The 23,099-nt window shown below is 41.3% G+C and overlaps 1 protein-coding gene across 5 annotated transcripts in view; it reads left to right on the forward strand.

The window, feature by feature from the left end:
- Positions 1 to 23,099, forward strand: part of LOC132816381 (dedicator of cytokinesis protein 9-like) — a 349,182-nt gene that overhangs the window by 156,416 nt on the left and 169,667 nt on the right. For all 5 annotated transcript variants that reach the window (XM_060825856.1, XM_060825860.1, XM_060825855.1 and 2 more), the window contains exon 4: positions 18,290 to 18,372. In XM_060825856.1, coding sequence (XP_060681839.1) covers positions 18,290 to 18,372 — 83 coding nt within the window. The remainder of the gene's footprint in view (positions 1 to 18,289; positions 18,373 to 23,099) is intronic.

Genomic DNA, 23,099 nt, shown 5'->3' on the forward strand with positions numbered 1-23,099 from the left:
TTTATTTAACATCAGATTAAGGCTGTCACATTTTAGTTGTATAGGACATTGGTTAGACCACATCTTGAATACTCTGTTGGTCTTATTCAAAGAAGAATGTAAATGCTTTAGAGGCAATTCAGAGAAAGTTTACTAGATTGACAATGAAAATGAGGCTTTTGATGAAATGTTGAAAAGACTGGACTTGTTTCCAACTGAGTTTATGAGGAGTGAATGGTGACTTAATTTAAAGTATGTAAGATCCTGAATAGCCTTGCCAACGTGGACCGTGGAAAAGGTGTTTTATCTTCTGGGGGGGGTCAGAAGTAGGAGATTTTTGGGATTTTTTTTCTGAATGTTATGTGTATTTGGAACTCTACCTCAAGAGCTGGGGTGATTGAATATTGGAAGGCGGAAGTGGATTGATGCCCTGAATGGGAATCAAAGGGTTGTTGGGGATAGATGGGAATGTGGAATTCAGAACAAAATGATCAACCATGACCATAGTGAGTGGCAGAGCAAGTTTAAGGGGGTGAATGGTCTATTTCTGCTCCTAATTCATACATTCATAAAGGCTTGTATGGTAGCTGTTGAAGTATTGCTTCCTGATTGTGGAGATGTTGAGATTTATTGAACATTGCAGTTGTTTGTGGCAATCTTTTCTGACAGTTGGAGGTTATTCCAACTGTGTTGCACCACGCACAGTTCTGATCTCTGAAAATCTTAATTAAAAAGAACCCGCTGGAGTGATGCATCCTGGAGCGGTAAAAGTGTAGTGACTGTTGGAGATAAATCATCATGTGGTTTTGTTAATAGGCATGGAGCCAGGACACCTGTCAGTGTACCACAAAAATTATTATGATTTGGTTTTTGTTCTTGTTCATGCTGCACAATTCCAGAATTTAAACTAAAGGCATAAATCTAGGAACACCATTGATGTGATTAGTTAAACCTCTCATTATTTGGGCTTGTCCATATTCCATCTGAAGTACAGAAATACCAGAAATGATTAGGTATCAAAAGAAGGTTTCACAAGGTAATTTGAGGGCTGTGATCCAACAGTGGTGCTTTGAAATTTGGGTCACTGACTCCCTTCTGAATCGTTATTATGACTTGTTTCCTCATCTAATTCCTGACCTAAGCATCTCCAAAAGCACAGCCACTGAAAACTTTGAAGCTTTTCCTCCCATTTCCCAGCTTGAACAACTTCTAGCGTGACTCTGCTGCTGTGTAGAGCAGATGCTCTGTGTCCTTTCAGTATTGGAGCGACCTTTTTCTTTCTTTTCAAGAGATGCTAAAACAAAATAGTGTTCTGGGGCAGCACGTGGCTCAGTGGTTAGCGCTGCTGCCTCACAGCAGTAGGGACCCGGTTTCGATTCCAGCCTTGAGTGACTGTTTGTGTGAAGTTTGTACATTCTCCCTGTGTCCGCATGGGTTTCCTCCGGATGCTCAGGTTTCTTCCGACATACCGAAGATATGCAGGCTAGCTGGGTTAGCCATGCTAAGTGCAGGGTTACCGAGATAGGGTAGGGCTCTGGATTTGGGTGGGATGCTCTTCAGAGGGTCGATGCAGACTCAATGGGCTGAATGGTCTCGTTCCACGTTGTAGGAATTCCATGAAAACAGCTTTCTTTCACCTTTCAATGAGTTCAACAAAATTGTTAATCATCATCATTTTTGGAGGAGATGGTCAGATAATAGTGATATTACTGGACTAATAATCCTGAAGCCAGACTAATGCCCTGAATACAGTTGTTCAAGTCCTGTTGTAACAGCCGGTAGAACTTAAATTCTATTAATGAAACCATGAATTGAAAGCTTGTTGCAGGAATGGTGACCGTTAAACGTTGTCGTAAAATCTATCTACTCGTTCTGAAGGAAGGGTTTGTATTACATGTGACTCCAGACCCACAGCAATGTGATTGACTTTCAACTGCCCTCTGAAATGGCATGGTAAGCAACTCAGTTCAACATCAGTTAGGAATGAGCAATGAATGTGGGCCCTGCCATTAACTTAGCCTTGTCATGGATGAGTAAAGAAAAATATCATCAACATTAAAACCAGCTGTCCAGTTTCTCTATAAGACCGATCTGTACTGCCTGGCAATTTTACTGTAAGATTGAAAAGCACTCATGGTTGACTCTCGAAGTGGTCATGTCCAACTGCAGTGACAATTTGACCTTTGAACCCAAACCACTCTTTAAAGGAGTATTCAATTCACCATGGAGATTTTTGAATAGAAACAGGTGGAGTTTATAAACAGATGACACGGAATGTTGAGATTGCTGTCATTTAAGGTTAATCCCAGACAGCTATATTGACCTCATTAGGCTGGAAAAGGGTTTTCTAAAATTATACATTTCTATAGAAGACTAGAATTTATTGCATTGTTTGTTAAATAGTTGAAAAATGTATCCTGTGTGTCATGAATGATGTGGAATAGCCCCGGGAGAATACTGTATAGAATTGTCACTGCAATCCACTAATTCTGGATTCTTTCATGTTGCCAATTTTAAACAGTCCGTCATTAGCAGCTGCACCTGCAGCTGCCTGGACCCAAAGCAGTAAAATTCCCTTCCTGGTCCTCTCTATCACTTCCTTTTAAATCACTCCTTTAAACTTACCTCTTGAATCAAGCTTTGCGTCATCTGTCCTCTTAGCTCCTTACATCAATCCAGATCAAATTTTATGTGATGATTGTTTATGATCAGGGATCAGGCATGTTTCATCCTGGTAAAGATGCTGTTTAAATGCAGTTTGTTATTGGAAGCCATCACATTCTAACACTGATGTACTACTTTCACTAAATCTTGAAGGTATGATCAGAAATGTATGTGTTTTTGTTAGTTTTTTTCTTATCTATTATACTCTCTGCCCACATTTATTCTTTGCTTGGAGATTTTACCAAGATACATATTCTGTCTGGTGTCTGCTTTACTAAGGTTCCTGTGGTACATGAACCTTGATAGTGAGTGTAGCATTACTCAGTTATTGGCTGTGACAGCAAAAATTAATTTCCATTTATCCATGCAATGTGGCCTCTGCTAACTGAGCCAACATTAATTGCCCACCCCATCATTGCCCTGAAGAAGCTCATGGTGAGCTACCTTCTTGGAACCCCTGCAATATATTTGGTGTGAGTAGGCTCCACAGTGCCAATAGGGTCAGAATTCCAGCACTCCAAAGGCACTAAATATAATTCCAAGTTAGAATGGTGAGTGGCTCAGAGAGAAACTTGCATGGGGTAGTATTCCCATGGATCTGCTTCCCTTGTTCTAGACAGGAGCAGTCAAGGGTTTGTGCTGTCTATCAAGCTTTGGTCAGTTTCTGCAGTGCATCTTGTAGATGGTACGCAGTGCTGCTACTGAGCATCGATGGTGGAAGGTGCGGATGCGGTGCGAATCAAGTGGGCTGCTTTGCCTTGGATGGTGTCAACTTTTAAGTATTGTGGAGTGTCACCCATCCAGACATGTGGGGAGTATTCAATCACACTCCTGACTTGTGCCTTGTAGATGGTGGACAGGCTTTGGATAGTCAGGAGTTGAGCAATGTTGATCATCCTAACTATCATGCTGATGATGGAGAGTAGACACATGAGATGATAACTTGCCAAAATTGATTTATTCAAATTTTGTTTACAGGACATACCTAGGCACTTTTCCACATTGCTGGGTAGATGCCATTGTCATAACTTGTACAAGTACTGAATGTCTTTATACAACATCCCAATTCATCAAAGTGCAATTGAAGTAAAATTAGAATATGGGACAAGCAACCAAAAAATTATTCACAAGTTTTAGGCAGCATCTTAAAGAGAAGGGCAGTGAGCATTTTGGGAGGGGATTCCAGATTGGGGTGGAGGCAGTTGAAGACATGGTCACCAAGGGAGGAATGATGAAAATTGCAAATGCACAAGCACCCTGCAGGAGATTAGAGATAGTGAGGGACAAGGCAATGATTCAAAAACAAAGATGAAAGAGTTCACATTGAGGCTTTGTCTAAATGGAAGCCAATGAGAAATAGTGAGTGAACAGGACTCAGTGCAAATTAAGACAGGAGCAGCAGAGTTTGGGATGAGCTCAAGTTTAAGAGAGAGTATAAGGTGAATTGTGCATTGGATCTAGGCTGAATCTGCCGAACAGTTTGTAATGTTGACAATGATGTAATGACTTCACCTAAATAGTCATTTGTGTTGTTTTATAGTGCACAATTCACAAGTCACATCTCAATATAAAAAAGATTGGAACCATTCAGTGACACTGCTTGGTGTGGAAGTCTCACTGTTCCTCTCCCCATCATTGCAACAGGCTGAGGGAGGTTAGATTGATAGGAACAAATTATTACAGATGCTGGAATCTGTACTGAAAACAACAAATGCTGGAGATCACACCATGAAGAGAGAGCAAGCTAATGTTTCAAATCTAGATGACTCTTCAGCGCTAAAGTGTGGAGGGGACAGCATTTATGCTATAGTTTTAGGGGGCGGAGGGTGGAGTTGCTGGGGGTAGTAAGTGTAGGGTGAAGAAAAAATGTTGATATTTCAGATTTGAGACTAGATTGATTGTGTTTCTGCTCACTCTGTGACTAGAAACAATTAACGCAGCTCAGAGCAAGAACTGAGTCAGCCTCTGAGGACATGTTGGGTTTGTAAGAGTGGCTAACTGGGTCTCTTATTTTTCTTAACAATTGTCGATACCAGTTGAAGCCAGATTTTGTGGATTCCTGTTTTAAATTACTTCTAACCTTTTCTGCAACAAAATTTAGTTCATATGTCAGGATAATTTTCCAATATTCAGAAATTTAATGAATATAATGTGAAGCACAGGCAAGAATGCAAACCAATGTATTGTGATAGGTTTCAAACTCTTAGAGGAGAAAAAGTGATAGAGGTTTGAAACTTTCTTTTACAGATGGTGTTTGATGCCAGGTTAGATATAAATTTTAAATGCGAAATTGAGGGAAATGGATCAAAGGACTTGGGTCCTTTTATCACTGAGTAGGGGACAGACTGAGAAGGCTGAGTGGCCTTCTCTTGTTTATTTTGATCCACCATGATCTAGCTGATGCAATCCCTTGTCAAGTGATTCCTTTTTTTCTTTTTCTGCCTTTGGAAACAGTAATTTACAATGCAGTAGAGTGTAATAGATGATGCCAGATACCTTCAGTACAAAGCTGAATATAGAGTCACACAGCACAGAAACAAACCCTTCGGTCCAATTCCATGTAAACCTTTCCAATTCATGTACCTGTCCAAATGTGTTCTAAATGTTCTAACTAACCTGCATCTACCACTTCCTCTGGTAATTCATTCCACAAATGAACCACCCTCTGTGTAAAAGAAAAAGTCCCTTTTAAATCTTTTTCCTCTCACCTTAAGATTATGCTCTCTTGATTTGAACTTCACTACCCAAGGGAAAAAGACCTTTGCTGTTTATCTTATCTATGACTCTTATGACTTAATAAACCTCCATAAGGTCAATCCTCAACCTCCTACGCTCCTATGAAAAAAGACCCAGCTTCTCCTTGTAACTCCAACCCCCCGGTCTTAGTGACAACCTTGTACATCTTTTCTGCACACTCTCCAATTTAATAATATCCTTCCTAAAGCATGGCACTACTTTAAAACTTTTGAGGAAAGTTAATTGAGCAAAAGCTCTAAAATGATAAGTTGATGTGTCAGATTGACAGTGTGGCTGGAATCTCAACTTTGGTTTGGCGAGGTTGTGAAATGGGATAGGTTTCTTCTAACAAGTGGGTTTGTGGAATTTGACAACAGGTGCAGAGCATGTAAATCCCAATTGGGTCAAAAGACAGCAAAGCATTAATAACTTAGGAAATTTAGGAGAAGCTTCTTTATCCAGAGAATGGCGCCAATGCGGAGCTGCCCGGTATTTGAGGTGAATTGTATTAGCACATGTTCAGGAGAATTTGAGAGAACTCATGAAGGAGAAAGGAAGAGAAAGTCATGTTGACTTGTGTCAGCCGTCACTGAGTGGTAACACTCTGACCTCCTCAATCATGAGGTTGAAGTTTGTAGCCCCAGGACTTGAGCAGAGAAATCAAGCCTGGCACGCCCAGTTTAGTATTGAAGTGCAGCTACATTGTCTCTGTACATATGACAGATCTCGCTGATTTATTATAGAGAAGAACAGTGAAATTAGCGTCAGTGCTGTGGCCAATATTTATTCACCCTGTCAGATCACAGCAACAAATTATCTGGTCAGTATCAATTTGCTGTTTTGTGGGCATTTGCTTTGTGCAAATTGGCGATAGCATTTCCTACATTACAGCAGTGACTTACACTTAATTGATTGTGAGTTGCTTTGGAATGTTGGGGAGTGATGAAAGACGCTATATATGTGAAAGTCTTTCCTTTCACAAGGTAAGGTAGGAGGAGGCTCATGTGGAACCTACACAGAACGCCTTGACTGAATGTCTTGTTTCTGGGCTGTAACGTTTTGTCTAAAAGGAAGTTGCAATCTTGACTTACAAGAACATGATCTTTCTTGAGTTGATCTGAAGTGATGTCTTGGTATGTTTATTCCTGTAATTAACATGCAGGGTTCAGAGTAAATAGCTTCCTTCTTGCATAGTTTATGAATTGCTTGCTGTTTCTGTGAAGGAGGTCTTTGTTAGATTATCCAATATCATGTCTTATCTTGACTGTTAGTGGTTTAGATATTTGCTTGGTTTCTAACAATTAGGAAAGCAGTATCTTATCTGAAGGTTAGGTTTCACTAACTGGATGTAAAGTAAATTTATCTTTTGTGAGCGGACTCCAATCTCTGTTTCTTAAAGGTTTAGTGCTCACCTGGCTCCGTGCGCAGTGTTAATTGTGTAGAGGTCTGCAGCACCAAAAAAGGCCCTTTGGCCCATTGCATCTGCACTGGTCTAGAACAGCCGCCTATTCTAATACCATTCAACTAACATTCCATTTCAATAAAGGTATTACGGCGAGACACAAGCTGCCATTCCCACTTCTATCATAACAAAGTTCTCATTTCTTCACCTTTCAGGAATAGAAACATTTTTCTCAGTCCAGCAAGAAGCTTTTTATATTGTGAGCCTCTTTCCAAATTAGCTTCAATTTTCTGCAGAATCCTTGCATTCCTCTTCACCCTCCCTATGAAGTATTACAAAAAAAGTGAGAAAACACGCTGCCATTTTCTCAAATAATCAGTATAATGAAATAATCACCTTTTCAAAACAGTGGAGAAAGAAAGATTTAGCCAAATCTGGTCAGGTTATAAAGCTGCTCAGTTTTAATTTTTGCAAAAATTGTTGTAGTGTTGATTATTCATTGAATTTATTTTGACAGTTTAAAAATTTTCCGCTGCATGACAGAAAATAAAAGTCTTTTTAGAGTCATGGAGCTGTACAGGATGGAAACAGATCCTTTTTTCCAACTCATCCATGTTGACCAGATATCCTAAACGGATCTAGTCCCATTTGCCAGCAGTTGGCTCATATCCCTCGAAACCCCTTGGTATATATGTGCCCATCCAGATGCCTTTCAAATGTTGTAATTGTACCTGGCTCTCTGGCAGCTCATTCCATATACGCACCATCCTCTGTGTGAAAACGTTGCCCCTTGGCTCCCTTTTAAATCTTGCCCCTCTCACCTTAAACCTATGCCCTCTAGCTTTGGACTCCCCTATCCTGAGGAAAAGACCTTGGCTACTCACCCTATCCACTCCCCCCATGATTATATAAACCTCAATAAGGACACCCCTCAGCCTCCGAAGCTCCAAGGAAACTAGCCCCAATCTATTCAGTCTCAAACATGGTTTGCTTTCTTCCTCCCCATCATTAAACAGCAAAGAGTACCACAAAGAGTAATGTTTGCACCATCACACTATAGGGCAGGATAACATCCTATCTACAAAAGAAAATAAAAAGTGAACAAGCCAATTCTTTTTCCTGTACAATGAACATAGTCAGTCAGCCACAATACAGGTGATTCATTCATTGCCCTTTCCCTTAGCAACTTAACACCTAAGAGGCAATTGTTTCAACAGCGGGTGGTCCGTGTATGGAATGAGCTGGCAGAGGAAATGGTGGAGGCTGGTACAATTGCAGCATTTGAAAGGCATCTGGATGGGTATATGATTAGGAAGGTTTCAGAGGGACATGGGACAAGTGCTGGCAAATAGAATTAGATTAGGTTAGGATATCTGGTTGGCATGGACGATTGGACCGAAGGGTCTGTTTCCGTGCTGTGCATCTCTATGACTCTGCTGACTACTGCAGAAGTAATGATAAAGTATATCACTAGGCATTGAAAAAGCTAGATGCATTGAAAAAAATGAGAGAGAGAGAGAGAAGCCTGTGTTGTTTTCTTTAGAACAGATACGTTTCAGGGGAAATTTGATAGAAATGTTCAAAATTACGAAAGGTTTTGATGGAGTAAATGAGAAATTCTATTCGCTGGAAGAATGGTTGGGATGGTTAGTAACCAGAGGACACAGATTTGAATGAAACAGAGGGGAGATGAATAATGTTCGACCCTTGTGATGCAGAATCCTTGTGATGCAGAATCCAATTCACTCTTCACTTTCAAAAGAAGACTTGATAAATACCAGAAAAGGCGAAGTTTGTAAAGTGACAGAATAGAATGGAACGGGGAACAGCCGGAGAGAGAGGCAATGACCTTGTGCTCTATGATACTGAATATGGGTTGACTTGTGAAGAATGCAGTCACTTGTATGCACAATCATTATTTCTTTGCACAAGTGGTACCTATAATATTGAAATAATGTAATGTACTTTAGCATAGACTGATTAGGTAATTCAGTCAAACAGGAATAAACAAAGAATCCAAGGTTTGGCGTTATATCGCCATTCCATCACTGTCACTGGGTGAAGATCCAGAAATTTGTATCTGAACTCTGTAGATGTACCTACTCAATAGACCACTTTGTCCCGAGCATTAGGGATGGCTGAGCCACTGATGCTCACATCCAGTTTGTGATGAAGGGGATAAGGGCATGGGGGAACACAGGAATTTCTGAAAGTAAATACAAGCCCATGAGCTTTAGTATGGAAACACTGACAAACCAAAAAAAAATTATTTCCAGAAACATGTCTGTATGGTACTGAACATTATTTGCGTCAACAACTTGTCTCTTTTGTGGAACGTGGGGAGTGGAGACAAGGAAGCAAGAAAAATCAAAGGTGAAATCTTGGGGGGAAGTTATACACAAAACGGAAGGATTACAGCAGGCGGCCTTTTGTGTCATCAAGTCAGTGCTGGCTCTTTCAAAGGTCGATCGAGTTAGTCCCACTCCTGTACCCGATCGACTGCAATTCTTTCACCTTCAATTAACTATCCAATTTTGAACCTTTTTATCAAATGTATTCAACACCCTGCCAGACCGAGCAGTCCAGCATTTGCGCCAGAAGGATTTAACTTATGTTGCCTCTGTATCCTTTTGCCAGTTAGGATGAGAAGGAAAAACCACGAGGTTTCACCCACGGTCTCCTTGGATGATCAATAATTTTAGTAGAAATTGGATAGGCGCTTGAAAGAATTAAACTTGCTGGGTGACAGTCAAGGGAATATGGCTGACCGGAGCATTCTGAGGAATGTCAGAATATACTCAGTGGACTGAATGGTGTCCTGCTGTCTCAATGGGTAGAGCAAGGAGAAATAGAATGTCAGTTTCTGAAAACAGGATCTTGGGCGTTACATATTGCAGGTGGTTCTGTTAATGTGCCAGAAGTGATTCATGATACTTGCACTTAATATTATGGATTATCACAAATGGCAAACACTCTTTACTGATTCTGTTGTGTAGAAAACGTTGTGCAAATGCTATAGCCCCTAATATATGAGGCAACTGTACCCTATTTTTTTTTTTGTAGATATTTTTATTGAAATTTAACATTTTTGCAAATTTACAAAAATAAACAAAACTCTCAAATACAAACATTGATGTACAATTAAATCATATATACAATAGTCATAATTTAACAAAGAAAAGAGAAAGAAAGAAAACAAAAAAAGAAAAAAAAAGAAACGAAAAAAGAAAGAAAAAAAAACTCAACTTTCTACTAATCTAACCTATAACTAACCAGAGTGTATACCTAAGTCTCTTACATGCTCGGAATGTATAAACATCAAATATAATAAAACCCGTATTCGCGCAGGATTCCTCTCCCAAGGGGCCCCGGAGCAGCCCGGTCTGAAATCTTCACTAAATAAAAGCCCTTGTTAGGATAGCTGAAATATCTGCATTTATATAATTCAAAAAGGGCTGCCATATTTTATAAAATAATTCAGTCTTTCGGTGCACCATATTTGTGAGGAAGTCAAGGGGGATATATTCCATAATTAATCTGTGCCAATTTGAAAGTCCAGGGGGGCCCTCAGCCACCCAGTTCACCAAAATATTTTTCCTTGCACAGAAAGAGAGAATAGAAAATAGTCTGTTCCCATGCATATCCAGAGATGAGAGGTTCGAAAAGCCCAAAAGGAGAGATACAGGGTCCACCCTAATTTCCGTTCCTAAAATTTCTGTCAGGGTATTTGCCACTTTAGTCCAGTATCTGCGGATTTTCTGACAAGTCCACAGACAATGTGCAAGAGTACCCACCTCTATTTTGCATTTGGGACACATTGGAGATGCTCCTGCCTTAAATTTTGCCAGTCGAGCCGGAGCTATATGGGCTCTATGAAGTATCTTTAGTTGGATAGCCTGAGTTCTGTTACAGATAGCAATTCTTCTAGCATTTTCCCAAATGTCATTCCACATATCCTCAGAGATTTCTAGCCCCAAGTCCTGCTCCCATGTTTTAAGCAGGTCATCCATGTCTCCTGAGACTCCATCATGTAGCAAATGGTATATAGTACTAACGGAGGATGCCCCCGCTGGTCGTAAGACATTACGTTCTCTGTCTGATTTATAAAGACTATCTATTAATGTAGTCTTCCTCTGTATATAATCTCGAACTTGGAAGTATCGAAAGAGATCCCCATTAGGTATTCCGAATTTCAGACGCAGCTGCTCAAAGGACATCAGGATCCCATCTTTAAATAGGTCCCCTAAGCATGAGATGCCCCTGGATCTCCAGAGTTTAAAGGTGGCATCTGTAATCCCCGGTTGGAATCCCCATGCGCCTACTATTGGTGCATGGGGGGATGTTTTATGTGAGTTACCCTCATTTTGCCGCATTATATTCCAGGCCTTAATTGTGTTTAATATTATGGGATTTTTACAGTGGTCTGTAATGATTTTCCTCTTATCTGAAAATAAAAGGTTAATAAGTGGGTATTTTACTTGGGAGGCTTCGATATCCAGCCAAATTGATTGTGGATCAGATGAAACCCAATCAGCTATGTAACTTAGTAGGGAGCTTAACTGATATTTCCTAAAGTCTGGGAAGTCCAGTCCTCCCCTTGCCTGTGGAAGCTGTAGCTTCTTCAGCTTAATAAGGGGCCGTCTATGGTTCCAAATAAAGGAGCCCAACCAGCCATATAATTTACGTAGGGCTAGCCTTGGCAGCATCAGCGGGAGCATTCTCATAGGATATAAGAGACGGGGCAGAACATTCATTTTAATTAATGCTATTCTCCCTAGCCAGGAAATCGGAAGGTCTCTCCATCGCTGCAGGTCCTGCCTTATCCGTTCCATTAATTGTACAAAATTAGCCCTATACAGCTGATCAAATACTGGCGTGATAAAAATACCTAAATATAAGAAGCCCTCCAGGGACCAACGGAAGGGAAAAGGGGATCCGTCCATTAAGTGGGGTACCATAGCCAGACCACCCATTGGCATGGCTTCCGATTTTGAAAAATTAATTTTATAGCCTGAGAATGCACTAAATGTATTAATAACTTGAATTAGACGAGGCACTGACATTAAAGGATTACTGAGGAATAAGAGAATGTCATCTGCATAGAGGGTAATTTTGTGTTTACCTGTACCAATCCTCGGGGCCGTTATATTAGGATCAGTCCGGATGGCTTCTGCTAATGGTTCGATTATCAGTGTAAACAACAATGGTGAGAGAGGACATCCTTGACGGCAGCCCCTACCCACACTGAAGCCATCCGATCTTAACCCATTAGTAATAACAGCTGCTTTGGGGTCATTATACAATGTTGAAACCCATTTGGTAAACACCTGTCCAATGCCAAACCTTTCCAATGTGTAAAATAAATATGACCATTCAACCCTATCAAATGCCTTTTCCGCATCCAATGAAATTACTACTCCTGGTATCTTTCCCTGATGACAGGCTTGGATCATATTCAAGACCCTTCTGATATTATTGGATGATCTGCGGCCCTTAATAAATCCCGTCTGGTCCTCCTTTATAATATATGGCAGTACCCTTTCTAGTCTTAGTGCTAACATTTTTGAGAGAATTTTAAAGTCTACATTTAGTAAGGATATTGGTCTGTAAGATGCACAATCTTCTGGGTCTTTTCCTTTTTTGAGGATAAGAGAAATATTTGCTTCTTTCAGCGTGGGCGGGAGACAGACCTGACTATGCGCAAAATTATACATATCCATAAGTGGGTCAACCAATATTCCTGTAAATTCTTTATAGAATTCAGCTTGAAAACCATCCGGGCCCGGTGCTTTTCCGCTCTGAAGTTGCCTAATTGCCTCAAGTATTTCTTGGACTGTTAAAGGGGTATTTAGGGCCGACACCTGTTCCGGAGTCAGGCCCGGGAAGGTCAAATTTTTAAAAAATGACTGCATCCTCCTAATCCTATCTTCACAATCCTGCGATCTATATAGTTCAGAATAAAATTCTTTAAAGGTCGCATTGATCTTTTTATGATCATGAGTCAGGGTACCTGTACTTTCCTTGATGGTCGGAATAGTTTGAGGGGCTTTCTTTTTCTTTGCAAGAAATGCTAAGTATCTACCCGGTTTGTCGCCATATTCATATAATCTTTGTTTCGCAAATAATATTTCCCTTTTAGCCGTTTGAGTAAGCGCGGTGTTTAAAGCTGTCCTAAGAGCTGTAATCCTCTGCAATTTTGTGATAGAAGGTCTATCAGCGTATGCTGTTTCGGCTGCTTTTAGGCGAGCTTCGAGCAGACGCTGTTGCTCTCCCTTCATTTTCCTCTGGGTCGCTGAATAGGAGATGATCAAACCTCGTGCATAAGCTTTGATGGTCTCCCACATCATTGACGGATTGCTAGCCGTACCAGTATTAATTTCTAAAAAAGTTTTAAGTTCTTGGGAGAAGTACTTTAAAAATTTGCTATCTTTTATCAGGAAGGGGTCCATACGCCAATGCCGAGCGGATGCCCCATTGTTCTTTACCTTAGTTTCCATGTATACAGCGGCATGGTCAGAGATTGCTATAGTACCTATTTTACAGGTTGCTATAGAATTTAGAAAAATCGATGGGGCAAAAAACATATCAATTCTTGTGTGACATTTATGTGGATTAGAGTAGAAAGAAAAATCTCTACCCTGTGGATGGAGACATCTCCATACATCTACCAATCCTAATTCTTTATTCAGGTCCGCCAATTGTCTAGATCTGGGAGATACTCCAGCGGCACTCTTGGGAATCCTGTCTATTTCCGGATCCATAATACAATTAAAGTCTCCCCCTATAATTGTATGACGGGCACCAAAGGCCATCAGTTTTGAAAAAGCTTCCGTTATGAATTTAAAGGGGTGTGCCGGGGGGCAGTACACATTTAAGATCCCATATTCCTCTCCATTTATGAGGGCTTTAATCAAAATATATCGTCCAGATTCGTCTTTTATCTGATTTAGAATTTTCAAAGGGAAGTTCTTCCGGACAAGGATAACCACTCCCCTGCTTTTTGAATTAAAAGAGGAAAAAAAGGCCTGATCAAATCCGCCCTGTCGTAATTTTAAGTGTTCTTTATCCGACAGGTGTGTCTCCTGTAGGAGAGCTATATCAACTCTCTCCTTCTTAAGATTTGATAATATTTTCTTCCTTTTAACTGGCGAATTACTCCCCCTGACATTCCAGGTGCACCACTTAACCGACTGTTCAGCCATAATCATCTGGACAGATCCGAGACCCCTCGGGAGGGGAAACCCTATCTAGAACATCCCGAGCATGGAGCATACAAGATTTACAAAAGTAAAGATTCTCTGATACACTCAAAACAATATAACAAAAAACTCTTTCTAAGTATAAAAAATATAAAATATTCCGAATTGGAGATTTTCTCCCTTGTTCCCAGGGAGCGTCACTTCCTCTCCCACAGTCCATCTTACCCTCTTCCAACCAGTGCCCCACCCTTGACCCAGGTGTTCCTCAATAAAATGAGGAGAATTCAAATACAATATAAAGCTAGAGTTAACAGTGAACACCCCACCCCCACCCACACCCACATCTAAATATATTTGGGAATATTAATACCATATATAACTATAAGATTACAATCTCAACACGTAATACTTAAATATAATACCACAAAATAACAGGGGAAAGAAAAACAACCCCGCTCCTAAAAACAGAAGTAAAATAGAATAAGGTAACCACCTCCCCCCATCAACATTAACCAAACGCCCCAACATATATATATATATATACACACATAGGGGGAAAGATAAGAAAAGATGAAGGGATGTAAACCAAAATAATGGGAAAGGCAGACCAGCGTCCACAATCTCTTACAGCTTATTTAAGAGAGTCCAAGAATTCCTTAGCCTTCTCCGGTGATCCGAAGTTATATATGGATCCTTCGTGGCTAAGGCGTAGCGTCGCTGGATATCGTAAGGAGTACTGGATATTTAAGTCCCTTAAACGCTTCTTCGCCTCATCGAATGCCTTCCTCTTTCGGACCAAAGCTGGGGAGAAGTCCTGGAACAGCATGATCCTGGATCCTTTGTGGGTCATAGCTTGGGGATCTTTTCCCAGATTTCTTGAGGCTTCCAGGAGCATCTGCCTCTCCCTATAGCTCTGCAGCTGGAACAGGACCGGGCGTGGGCGCTGGGTTGAGCCGGGCCCACGTACTGTGACCCGGTAGGCCCATTCTACCCTTACCTGGCCTGATCCATTATGCAGATTTAAAAGTTGTGGCAGCCAATGCTCTAAGAATGCTGTTAGCTGGCCTCCCTCTTCCTGCTCGGGAAGGCCCAACAACCGAATATTTTTTCTACGACATCGATTTTCGAGGTCATCAATGTGGTTTTCTAGGTTCTGGACTCGATTCTCGAGAAAACGGATGTGGTCGGCTGTTGATTTTATCCCAGTCTCTGAGGCTGCGGCCTTCGACTCCACCTCTCTGACTCGGCACTCCAATTCCTGAATGTCTCTGCCCTGCTTCTGCAGCTCGGCTGATAGTGCTTCTCTGCTCTGTCGAGACTCATCGATAAAAGCATCAATCTTCGCCTCCCACCTGGCAAACATCTCCTCAAAGCTCATCTTCATTGGTAAATCTCCTGAAGTAGCTGAAGACACCTTTGTTGCAGCTGAAGAGGGAGAGGGTGGGGGAGGGGTCCCTGCTTTCTTAGAGCCGCCTGTTCCCTTCCCTTTACTCATTTTCCAGCTAGTATTAGACTATTTAAATGTACTAATAGGTAACTATTTAAGGTTAACAACTATTATAAATGGTTTAGTGAGTGTGGTGGGGGTGGATAGCCCACTTTTCCCAAGTTTTGGGTAGAGCACTGTGGACTCAGTCTTGCTGGGTCGCCGCCATCTTGGATCCCCAGTCTGTACCCTATTTTTAAAGAACTGTTCAGATTGCTGGACCTGAGTAAAAAACATCAATCTACAGTCACAATTCCAATACAAAGTATAACATTCAGGCATTTTACCAAAATGGGACATAGAATCCCTACAGTGTTTTAAACAGGACCTTCGGCCCAACAAGTCCACACTGACCCTCCAAAGAGTAACCCACCCAGACCCATTCCCCTACATTTACCCCTGGCTAATGCACCTCATTTACACATCCCTAAACACTATGGGCAATTTAGCATGGCCAATTCACCTAACCTGCACATCTTTAGATTGTGGGAGGAAACACAGGAAGAATATACACACAGACAGTCGCCCAAGGCTGGAGTCAAACCCGGGTCCCTGGCACTGTGAGGAAGCAGTGCTAACCACTGAGCCACCATGTTGCCCATGTTTTCTGGGTCTCTGTACATCATACATTGTTCTATATGAGTTATCATTAAGTATCAGCATGTTAACTTGAAACATGATAGATGAAATAGGATAAACAATATTAGGCATTCATTCTAATGGTTCGTCATTATTTGTGGAATCTTCTTTACCGATAAGAATTTCCTCCATCAGTCCATCCTCTGTTCTGTGCACAAAAAGTGATATTGGAAATCAGCCTGCCTATAGGAGTTTCCAGTTTTTACTGTACAAACTGGTTCTGTTGCTAGAAATAATGTAAGTTGTGAGCTTTGTTATTCTACAAATACATTAAGAGCAAGAGAACAACTAGAGAGGGAACTGAGCCCCTTAAAAATCAAAGAGGTCATCTTTGTTGTGGCACGGATAAATTAATCCCAGAACATCGTGGGAAGTTAGGGAAGAAATTGCAGGGCTGCTTACAGAAATAATTCTGTCATCTCTAACTACGGGTCAGATGCTGGAGGACTGGAGAGTGGCTAATGTTATGCCTTTGTTTAAGAAGGACATAAGGAGAAACTTGGAACTATAGACCTGTGAGACTGACTTTGGCAGTGGTTGGAGGTAATTCTGAAAGATAGGATTTATAGGCATTTAGAGAGGCAAGGAATGATTAGAGATAGTCAGCAAGGTTTTGTGTGAGGGACCTCGTGCCTCACAAATTTTATTTTTTTTGTTAAAGTAACCAAGAAGATTGATGAGGACAGGATGGTAGATGTTGTTTACATGGATTTTAGTAAAGCCTTTGATAAGGTTCCGCATTGTAGACTAATTAGTAAAGTTAGATCACATGGGATTCAGGGTGAGCTTGCTGATTGGATACAAAATTGGCTTAAGGGCTGAAGTGGGGTGGTGGTGGAGTGTTGTTTTTCAGTTTGGAGGCCTGTTACCAGCAGTATACCACGCAGGAATTGGTGCTGGGTCCACTTGTGTTTGTCATTTATACAAATGATTTAGATGAGAGTATTGAATGCATGGTTAATAAGTTTGTGGATGATGCCAAAATTGGTGGTGTAGTGGTTATTGAAGAAGGATATCTAAGAATACAAAAAGATCTTGATCAATTGGGTCAATGGGCTGAGGAGTGACAGATGGAGTTTAATTTGGATAAATGTGAGATATTGCATTTTTGTAAAACAAACAATGATGGGACTTACACACTTAAATTTAGACCCTTTGTAGTGATGTCGAACAGAGAGACTCAGAAATTCATGTGCATAATTCTTTGATGTTTTGTGTCACATATCGACAGGGACATTAAGAAGGCATTTAGCACGCTTGCCTTCAATGCTCAGTATAGGAGTTGGGACGTCATGTTGAGGTTGTACAGGATGTTGGTGAAGCCTCTTCTGGCGCACTGTGTCCAGTTTTGTTACAGGAAAGATATTGTTAAACTTGAGCGAATTCACAAAAAATTTAGCAGGACGTTGCTGAGAATGGGAGGCCTGAGTTATAAGGATAGGCAGGGACTTCTTTTTTACTGGAGCGCAGGGGTGACCTTATAGAGTTTTATAAAATCATGAGTGGTATAGATAAGGTGAATGGCAGATGTCTTTTCCTGAGGGTGGGGCATTTCAAGACTCATGGGCATTTTTTAAGGTGAGAGGAGAAAGATTTAAAAAAGACATGGGCACAATGTTTTTACACAGAGAGTGGTCCACATGTGGAATGAACTTCCAGATGAAGTGGAGGATGCAGGTACAGTTACAACATTTAAAAGACATTTAGGTAAGTACATAAATAAGAAATATTTGGATGGATATGGGCCAAGTGCAGGCAGGTAGGATTCATTTAGATTGGGATAATGCTGAGCATAGACTGGTTGGACTGGACAGTCTGTTTCTATGGTGTATAGCTCTGTGACTGCACATGAGAAATTTGATCTGAAAGTCAGATTACAACTCTTGGTATTCTTAAATCTCAGTTGTGTATATCAAGGTTTGGCCCAAGCATGCATTTAAAGTGAGGCTTAGTTACAGTTTTCCACCAGGGTTATCTAACTTGTTCTATTTAAAAGCGTAGGTAGTTGCACGAGGGAGAATGTAATAGAAGATTATGCTGTTATGGGGAGATGGAGTGAGGGTGGGAGGAGGCTTGTGTAAAGCATAAGACCAGCATAGACCAATGGAATTGAATGGCCTGTTTTTGTGCTGTAAAATTGTGTGCAATTTGCAGTATTCAATATTACCTTGTTGTTCTTTTCAGTGCATCAAGACCTACAACTCTGATTGGCATCTCGTTCAATACAAGTATGAAGACTACTCAGGAGATTTCAGGCAGCTGCCACAGTGAGTGAATTTGTTTCTCACCACCACTCAGTCTGTTTATTCAAATAAAACCTGATACGTTTAGAAAGCAGATTTTCACCTTCACAGATGTATTTAAATGCCATCAAACACTAGAAGTGTAATATTTTACATGCTATCTAATTTCAGAAGTTAGTTGTTTTTCAACCAACCAAAGAACTTCAATTACAATTCTTTGAATTAGTGTCAGTGGAACTAATGTTTTGCTGTTTTTTAAACTCATTCTTGTGTTGTGGGTGTTGCTGGTTAGGCCAGTGTTTTTCTGGAGAAGGTAGTGGTGGATTTTGTGAACCACGGCAATCCTTGGGGTGAGGAACACTGTCAGTACCGTTGGAAAGGAGACTCCAGGATTTTGATTCAGTGACGGTGAAGGAATGGTGCTATACTTCTAAGTCATGATGGTGTGTGGCTTGCAGAGGAATTGTAGATAGTGCTGCTTACACACATCTGCTGCCCATGTCCTTCAAGGTAGTAAATTAGATTAGATTCCCTATAGTGTGGAAACTGGCCCTTTGATCCAGCATGTCCACACTGACCCTCCGAACAGTAACCCACCCCTTCTAACAACTATGGACAATTTAGAATGGCCAATTCACCCCTAACCTGCACATCTTTGGAATGTAGAAGGAAACCCACACAGACACAGGGAGAATGTGCAAACTCCACACAGTCACCCAAGGCTAGAATCGAACCTGGCAGCCTGGCACTGTGAGGCAGCAGTGCTAACTACTGAGCCACTGTACCGCCCTAGTAGAGGTTGCCTGGTTGGAAAGTGCCTCAGTGAATTACTGCATTGCATCTGTGATGCTGCAATTGTGCATTGGTGGTGAAGGGAGTGAGTACCAGCCGTTCTACAATAACACGTTATAATTCTGTTAACAAATTTGCTATAACACGATTGAGAAATTGGGGACACTGTTTCTAAAGCATGAAGTTTTAAAGCATGTATTAGTTATAACACGATTCTGGTCCTATTAATTTAAATGATGCTGCTATTATGCCATTTTTCTTGTAATACGGGATTACACGAGAATGGAACTATCAGGTGAGAACAGAACTGACTGTATTGAAGATGGTGAGTGTGGTGTTTGTCATGCATGGTGTCAAGCTTTTTGAGTTTTGTTGGAGCTGCACTGTTGCAATCAATTGGAGAGTACTCCATCACACACACCTGACTTCCCAAGGGGAGGAAAAAACAGTAAAACTAGTGAATGAGACATTCTGGTTCGCCTCATCTTGTATCCATCAAAATGGAGGACCAGTACTGCCAGTACTTTAGTTTTCAAGTATTGCTGTTTTTTGCCCCTCTGTGCCTGAGAGATGGGCATTGGGAGCACACAGGATGTGAGTTACTTGCCACAGGATGTGAGTTACTTGCCACAGTCCTAGCCCCTGATCTGCTCTTGTAGCCACTATTATATCAGCTGGTCCAGTCAGGTTCTGATCGGTGGTAACCCCGAGGATGGTGATAATAGGGGATTCAATAATGGTCATGCTAGGAGACAATGGTTAGATTCTCTCTTATTGGAATAGGTTATTGTCTGTAACTGGTGTGGCTTGAATGTTACCGCCCACTGATCAACCCAAGCTTGGATATTGTCCAGGTATTGCTATATTTGGACAGGGACTGCTTCAGTGTCTGAGAAGTCTTAAATGGTGCTGAACCTTACGCAACCATCAGTGACCATTCCATTTACATAAGACCATAAGAACTAGGAGCAGGAATAAGCCTTCCGTCCCTTCGTGCCTGCTCCGCTATTCAATCACATCTTTTTGTGGCCTTAGATCCACTTATCCGTGCTCTCACTGTATTCCCTTAATTCCTTTATTGTTCTAAAAAAAATCCAATTTAGCTTTAAAATCATTTTAATGTTTTTAAAGTATTGTCAATTACTTCAAGGAATTCCATGGATTAACAACCCTCTGGGTGAACTTCGTTCTTAATTCAGTTCTAAATCTGCTCCCTCTAATTTTGAGGCTATGCCCTCTTGTCCCTGTTTCACCTGCCAGTAGAAACATTCTCTCTACTTCTATCTTATTCCCTTCATAATTTCAAATGTTTCTATAAGTTCCCCCCCCCCCTCCATTCTTCTGAATTCCAATGGATATAATCCCAGTCTACTCAGTCTCTCCTCATAAACTAACCCCCTCAACTCCGGAATCAATCTAGTGAACCTCCTCTTACCTTCTCAAGTAAGGAGACCAAATCTGCACACAGTACTCCAGGTGTGGTCTCATCAGCACCCCATATAGCTGCAACATAACCTTCATCCTTTTGAACTCAAACCCTTTAACAATAAAGACAAAATTCCATTTCCCTTAATTACTTGTTGTACTTGCAGGCCAACCTTCTGGGATTCATGTACAAGGACACCCAGGTCCCTCTGCATAGCAGCATGCTGCAACTTTTTACTATTCAAGTAATAATCCTTTTTACTGTTACTCCTACTAAAATGGATGACTTCACATTTATTAACATTGTACTCCATCTGCCAGACCTTTGCCCACTCACTCGATGTATCTATGTTCCTTTGCAAAGTTTCGCAATCCTGTGCACACTTTGCTCTGCCACTCTTCTTACTGTCATCTACACGTGGTCCCCAACTCCAAATCATCTATATAAGTTGTAAATAATTGTGGTCCTGTGGCACATCACTAGTCACTGATTGCCAGTCAGAATAGCACTAATTTATTCCCACTCTGATTCCTGTTAGTCAAACAATCCTCTAACCACACTAATACTTTACCCCTAACGCCATGCATCCTTATGGAGCAGCCTCCTCTGCAGTACCTTATCGAAGGCCTTTTGGAAATTTAGGTACACCACATCCACTGGGTCCCCGTTGTCCATCATGCTTGTCAAGCGTGACCTGCCCTTCATCAACCCATGCTGCATCTACCCAACGGGACAATTCCTAACAAGATGCCTTGCTATTTCTTCATTGATAAAAGACTCAAACATCTTCCCCACTCCAGAGATTAAGCTAATCGGTCTGTAACTCCCCACCTTTTGTCTACCTCCCTTTTTAAACAGTAGTGTCACACTTGCTGTTTTCCAGTCTGCTGGGACTGCCTCAGAGGCTAGCGAGTTTTAAAAATTACTGCCAGTGCACCTGCTATTTCTCACGTCATCTCTTTTAGTACCGTCGGCTGCATTCCATCAGGGCCAGGAGACTTATCAATTCTTAGCTCCATTCATTTGCCCAACACTAACTCTTCCGTAATAATGATTGTTTCCACCTAACTTTGTCTCTTTGTCAATTACTGGCATGTCTCCACTGTGAAGACTGATACAAAATACCTGTTCAATGCCTCAGCCATTTCACCATATCCCACAACGAAATTCCCCTTCTCATTCTCTAAAGGACCAACATTTACTCTAGCCACTCTTTTTATGTGTTTATAGAAACCTTTGCTATCTGTCTTTATATTCTGTGCTAGTTTTTTTTCTCATGTTCTATCTTACTTTTCATTATAGCTCTTTTTGTGGCTTTCTGTTGACCTTAAAAGGTTTCCCAATCTTCTAGTTCCTTGCAGTTTTTTTACCACTCTGTATGCCTTCTCTTTCAATTTGATAGCCTCTCTTATTTCCTTACCCTTAATCTTACAGTCCTTTCTTTTCACTGGAATATACTTTTGTTGAACACTTTGAAAAATTGGTTTGAATGTCCTCCATTCTTGTCTCCTGTCCCACCATGAAATCTTTGTTTCCAGTTTACTTCTTCCTCATGGCATTGTAGTCCCTCTTGTTCAAGAACAGCAATTTAGATATTGGATTTTATCTTCACACTCTCCATTTATATTCTAAACACAACCATACTATGATCATTCCTTCCAAAAGGATCCCTAACTCTGAGGTAATTAATTATTCCTGTCTCATTACACAGGACCAGATCTAGGATAGCTGGCTCCCTTGTTGGTTCCATTACATACTGTTCAAGAAAACTATCACGGATACACTCAATGAACTCCTCCTCAAGGCTACCCTGACCGAGCTGGTTCGACCAATCTACACGGAGATTAAAATCCCCCATGATAATTGCCATACCATTTTTACAGGCATTAGTTATTTCCTTGTATATTGCCGCCCCTATATGATGTTATTATTTGGTGGCCTATAGACGAAGGCCCATCACAAAGGCCTCCAAGCCCTCCACTTCTTCCTCTCCCGCCGACCCAACCAGTACCCTTCCACTGACACCCTCCTTCGACTGACTGAACTGGTCCTCATTCTTAACAACTTCTCTTTCCAATTCTCCCACTTCCTCCAAACCAAAGGAGTAGCCATGGGCACCCGCATGGGCCCCAGCTATGCCTGCCTCTTCATCGGATATGTGGAACAGTCCATCGTCCACAGCTACACTGGCACCACCCGCCACCTTTTCCTCCGCTACATCAATGATTGTATTGGCGCTACCTCGTGCTCCCACGAGGAGGTTGAGCAGTTCATCCACTTTACTAACACCTTCCACCCTGACCTCAAATTTACCTGGACCGTCTCAGACTCCTCCCTCACCTTCCTAGACCTCTCCATTTCCATCTCGGGCGACCGACTCAACACAGACATTTACTACAAACCGACCGACTCCCACAGCTACTTAGATTACACCTCCTCCCACCCTGCCCCCTGCCATCCCATATTCCCAATTCCTCCACCTCCGCCGCATCTGCTCCCAGGAGGACCAGTTCCATTACCGAACAACTCAAAT

This window comes from Hemiscyllium ocellatum, chromosome 6 (assembly GCF_020745735.1).
Source record: "Hemiscyllium ocellatum isolate sHemOce1 chromosome 6, sHemOce1.pat.X.cur, whole genome shotgun sequence".
In the NCBI taxonomy this organism is placed as follows: domain Eukaryota; kingdom Metazoa; phylum Chordata; class Chondrichthyes; order Orectolobiformes; family Hemiscylliidae; genus Hemiscyllium; species Hemiscyllium ocellatum.